The following is a 5,525-nucleotide window of genomic DNA, read 5'->3' as shown; positions in this document are numbered from 1 at the left end:
TTCGCGCCTTCCCATCATTCCCCTCCCAGCCTCTCAGTGCCGGCCGCCTCGCCACCCCCCATACAGACTCAGCTGCAACAGCAGCAACAACAGCAACAGCAGCAGCAGCAGCAGCAGTCGATTCAACAGCAAACGATATCGCACACCCAGCACGTACAACACACCTCGGTCGTCATGAAGACCGTGTCTTCCGCGGGAAACGGAGCCGGCGAGGTCGAGGAGATAAACACCAAGGAGCTGGCACAGAGGATCAGTGCTGAGCTTAAGAGGTACAGCATTCCCCAGGCGATATTCGCCCAGAGGGTGCTGTGCCGTAGTCAGGGCACTCTCAGCGACCTGCTACGCAACCCTAAACCCTGGTCGAAACTCAAGAGCGGCCGGGAGACCTTCCGTCGTATGTGGAAGTGGTTGCAGGAGCCTGAATTTCAGCGGATGTCCGCTCTGCGGCTTGCAGGTTAGTTTCCCGAAGCACTCGCTGTATCCCTCCTCTCTCTCTCTTTCTCTCTACTTCTCTATCTCTCTATCTATCTCTGTTTCCCCCCCAACCGTCCCTCTCACTCACTCACTCAATCGTTCTTGTCATTCGATCTCTCTTTGCCTCTCTCTCTCTTCCCTCTTTTTCTCACTTGCAAGAACACACACACTCTCTCTCTCTCTCTCTCTCTCTCTCTCTCTCTCTCTCTCTCTCTCTTTCTCTCTGTGTGTCTAATCACTTCCTCCGAAAATCATTTCTTTGACGATCGCTCGACTTTCTTCTCGCAGTGCTACTTAGCGGGGACAATATTCACGGCGACTCTCCTCCAAGTCGTTCATCTAAACCCGCTTGCAGCCCCAATCCATCCAAACGCCACTTGATGTTACCACTAAAACAATTCTCCGATACCTCGTGCATAGTATTTTAAATTGAAGCATCAACCTTCGTAATTGCCAGAGACAACGGTGCTTCGAACGAAGTCAAAGCGGCAAAGTGATCTTGACAATTTAAAACACTACCAGAGCCCCGTGCATGTCCTCCCGCCGTCCTCGTGTTCACCCCTCAAGTTCAGTTTCCACCGCGTTCGCTCGAGTTCCATGAGATTTTTGTGAATCGCAGTAAAATTCGCGGGAACAGTGTCCGGGAGATGAAGGCGCGGGGCGAGGCGAGGAACGAGAGGGGAACGAGGTGTTGGTGTGTAGGAGGTAGCGTTGCGAAGTTGTCAAGGGGGAATGGAGTGGAGAGGCGCACACGTGGTCCCCACGTGGAGAGGCGTTCCCTTCCATATCATTCAGAGATAGACGCGCGGAATAACACTTTTCGAATTCAACATCCTTCGGCCAACACAATAGCACGTAGTATTGATCCTGGTCACGCGGTCCTGGACCCAGGGCGCAGTCGCAACCTCAGCGTCGTGCACGAGAACGACGCCATGTCGTAACTTCGCCATGCCGCTGCCACGTTGCTCGCGTCCCCACCACCAGGTTCCCCATCGACTCCTCCTCTGGCAGCACCTTCAACCTTCTACTCGAAGGGAATACAGAAGCGAAGGGGTTGCCTAGCGTGATACGAGTGCGCCCTTCACGACCAAAGCAACTGTGCCTCACTTTGGATCCCTCGAGCCGCCCTTAAAACTTTCCGTCCTTACCCCCATGCTCGCTCTCGTCCTCGTGTCTATCTGAGACGGGCACGGGAATTGTATATATTTTCACAAGGACACTGCGTCCTTGATATTATTCCTTTCTCCTCCCATCTGATTCTTTTCTTTTTTTTCACCCACTTTCGTCTTCCTCTCCGCCATATACGACCAAATCGTCGCTGGAGTCTCGAGCGTCGTTTGCTAACTTTCAATGTCTACCTTGTTGTCCCTAGACTCCTAAGCCTTATTTCCTGTCTTTCGGCTTGCGCCATTGTTACACGCTCCAAAGGAAAGATAATCTTGAGGGGGTCCCTTGCCTTGACTATTTCGAGCCCCTCCTAGTAGCAGCAGCAGCATAGACCTCTAGGGGTAGCTCGGCTGAACGGGCTGAAGGGACTCGAGGGTGAGGATGAGGTGGCAGTACTAAGGGTTGTCCAGAGACAATGCTTCCCGGGGGTTCGAACCAGAACCCTTCGGATTAGCATCCGCCATTGTCGCATCGACTTGCCTTTCAGGCCCGAAAATTCTAACGCTTCTAACGTCGCCGTACACGAGGACCGTCACCGGGACGCCGATATCCGGCGCGAGCGTCGGGAAACGTGTCTGAGATCTGGTTAGTGGAAGCGAGGATAGGAATTATTTCGAACTGACCCGATTTCCCGAGTCATACGTTCCTGAATAATGTATACCAACCTCATAGAATTAATAATAGCCCTCGCTCGGTTCGACTGAGTCAGGAGTCCATTCCCTTACTCGAGTCCCGAATGTCCTGCAGATTGGACGATCATTAGGAATCATTAGGAATTTTTGAATCATCACGGAGCGTAGATTTCCGTGCAACCTTAGCACCGTTGGCCATAGCTGAACAGGGTAAGGACAGTTAAGAGAAAAAGTAGGATAGAGAGTACCGGGCACAGGAGGGAGAGAGAGAGAGAGAGAGAGGGAAAATGTCTGTGTATTCGTGTGTCGTTTCCTCGCGTGTACCGGCACACGGTACCGGTATTGATCGTCTCTCCCGAACGAGCCTACCACTAACACTAGCTAGAAATTAAGGGGCTCTTTACTTTTACTTTCGCCATCGGTTTCTCCGAGGGTTCAACTGGAAGCGAAGGAAGCAGAGCAGGAGGAAGTAGGAAAAGTGGATAGAAAGCCCATTGGCGTAGGCAGGTACGTGCAGTGGCGGGTTGATTTTTACAGTAAGGAATCCTGGACAGAGTCCTGAGGGTGGTCTTGGATCTGGCAGTAGCTACGGTATATCTGTATATCTTCGAGGTAGAAACTACAGGAGGTTGGAGCGTCAGCGGTGCCGTGTCGTGTAGCGTCGCGACGCCTCGCTACCGCGTGTATCCGTTCTCCTTAGGCAAGAGCCACAGTGACTAGGCCGTGCTAGCCGGTGTTACCGGGGAACGCGACACATGCAAGGAACGCCGTAAAAATCAATATGGAGACTCTGTTGTCTCGTCGATGAGGTTGTCGTTCAAGTCCCACAAGTCCCTCCCGACTGCCTTTCTTCGTCCCTCCTTTTCCGACGTGTCTGACTAACGTCGGCCTATTTCACTTCGACCGATAGTTCCCTGCATCTCAGCTGTCTCAGCTCCGTTACCTTGGATCTTGCTTCTCTTCACTTTCCTTTTCTCCATGGACTTTGCACTCGCTTCCTCGAGGAACACGGGAGCCTCTCTCGGCCTGCGCTCTTTTCACTCACAACAATGCACCGGAGGAACTTGACGAAGAGTCGGTGCTCTCGGTGCTGGCTTCCTGGTTACTTCCGTGAAAGGGACGGAATAAAGGCAGTGTCATAGGAAGACAGGAACAGCAGACCTGGATAGATAGGAAGGTAGGCAGCTAGCTGAATCAGTCAGTCAGGTAGGCATAGATAGGTAGGTAGGTATACTGGAGCCTCTGGTTCTATATTAGGAATGACGTAAGCTCCCGTCGTGGTACCCACATCATTTGTCCTGGAGGTCCCAGCAAATGTGCTTTCGAATTATTCAGAGTGGTTTCGGCCTAATCGTTCAGGCTCTCATTTCAAGGTTCTTCCAAAATTCAGGAGTCCCAGTTCCTATTCGAGTTTTCGGTTAGACGGTCTAAAGTCACAACAGCGACTGTCGTCAGTCGTAGAACTACATAGTGAGACGAGCCTATTAAACCGCAAAAGCATATACTGCATTGTGGTGTATGGTATAGTGAGCGATAGTATAGTATGTCTGGGACTCGTGCATATGGTTTTCAGGTCCTGGTTACAGCACGCGCCGAAATTCGAAACTTATCGCCACGAGAGACCTTACGTGTTCCCGTATTCCATGGTGTCACCCTTCATGTACCTTCTCTCTCTCTCTCACTCTCTCTCTCTCTCTCTCTCTCTCTCTCTCTCTCTCTCTCTCTCTCTCTCTCTCTCTCTCTCTTTCTAACGGTCTCTTCGTCTCTTCCTTACTCTGGTGCTTACAGCCTGCTTTCGTGTTGTTATCGTCGTGTCCTCTTTTCATGGTTCCTTCTCTCTTCCTATGGTATCGCTTGTCGCTTTCATGGGATATGGATCATCCTGTTTGGCTGTGGATACTCGACCGTGCTCTACGGACTGTATATGGACTCACATGGAAACGGAAGCAAGAAGCTCATGGAGACTTTCGAGTGAATTCCCTTTCTCTCTCTCTCTCTCTCTCTCTCTTAAGGGAGATGTAGAGAGAGCGAGGGAGATAGATAGATAGATAGAAAGATAAAGAGAGACACTATAAGTCGCGTCGCGAACTACGAGAGCGACGACCGAGAGTCGCGCAGCTCAAATTCGACTTCTAGTCATTCTGTCAGGTCGTTGATAATTGTAACGCGAGTCCGGTATGTTTCACGATAAGCGTCTTGGTACTAGCCAACCTAACCTACGCCAAGACCGCGCGAAGAGCGTTACGAATTTGTTGGAGAATGAGAGAAAAAAAAAAAAAGGAAAAAAGGACACAAGCAGTCATTCGAAAGTTCAAAAGGAAGCTCGGTTAAAGAATTCTTTCTTGGACAAGGAAAAGGTAAAAAACGAAAAGATGAGAAATGAAAGAGGAAAGAGTTTTAATAAAAAAAAAAAAAAAAACGAAAAGAAAAAAAAAATTAAAAATGAAAAATGAAAAAGAAAAGGAACCTCGGTGGCGGCTGCTAAATGTGAAAAATATTCTCTCGCTATATCGCCCGACAAATTTAGGGTGAAACGCTCTGTATTTTCCATGGGCTGACTCATCCTCCGTCGCGTCATGCGTGGCTCTACGTATGTACATATGTACGCCTACGTATATCCATGTAGTGCACGCCATTGTGGTTATGTATAAGGCGACCAACCCCTCTCTCCTTAGGGGTTGGAGCGCACGAGTATCGGCCTACACGCCTACGGGGTAAAACGGGCTCGCATACATATGACCCTCACCCACCCCACCTGCTTGCTGCCTGCCTGACTGCCTGACTGCCTGCCTGCCTGCCTGTCTGTCTGTCTGCCCTATCCTCAACGTACGAAATTTCTCTCGTGGCTTCAGCGACTAGTTCCGTATTACCTGAAATCGAATATTTTCCCCGTGCAACCCTTAAGACGATTGCGCCATCATCCCCCTCTTCGATATTCTTCCGGCTAGGAGACGTCGTGGCGGCGTCAGAGCCGAATCCTCAGGAGTCTTGGGCTTCGGCTGACCGCCGTAGTCTCTCCGAGATTGACACTGACAGCCCCTGACAGGGGGCTGGCAGGGGGCTGTCAGGGGGCTGTCAGGGGGCGTTTGTCGACTTTGAAGATAGCAGAGCAAAAGCAAAAGCAACAATGCCTACCTACACGGAAGATTGCGCTGACGGTGGGAGGGAGGCTGGACCATCCGGTCGCAGCATCTAGAATTATTTTTCTTCATATTTTTTCTTCTTCTCTTCAGAAGGAAAGGGGGGGGGGGG

At 50.7% G+C, this 5,525-nt stretch overlaps 1 protein-coding gene across 1 annotated transcript in view; it reads left to right on the top strand.

Annotated features, from left to right (window-relative positions):
- LOC107269552 (hepatocyte nuclear factor 6) overlaps positions 1–5,525 on the top strand; it is a 38,439-nt gene that overhangs the window by 2,162 nt on the left and 30,752 nt on the right. The window contains exon 2 of the mRNA XM_015743537.2: positions 1–454. This exon is cut by the window's left edge and continues 10 nt beyond it. Within this exon, the coding sequence (XP_015599023.1) occupies positions 1–454 (454 nt within the window). The remainder of the gene's footprint in view (positions 455–5,525) is intronic.

This window comes from Cephus cinctus, unplaced genomic scaffold, assembly GCF_000341935.2.
Source record: "Cephus cinctus unplaced genomic scaffold, Ccin1 Ccin1_scaffold0670, whole genome shotgun sequence".
In the NCBI taxonomy this organism is placed as follows: Eukaryota; Metazoa; Arthropoda; class Insecta; order Hymenoptera; family Cephidae; genus Cephus; species Cephus cinctus.
The sequence above is the reverse complement of the archived record's forward strand: the minus strand, read 5'-3'. Positions and strand labels throughout refer to the sequence as shown.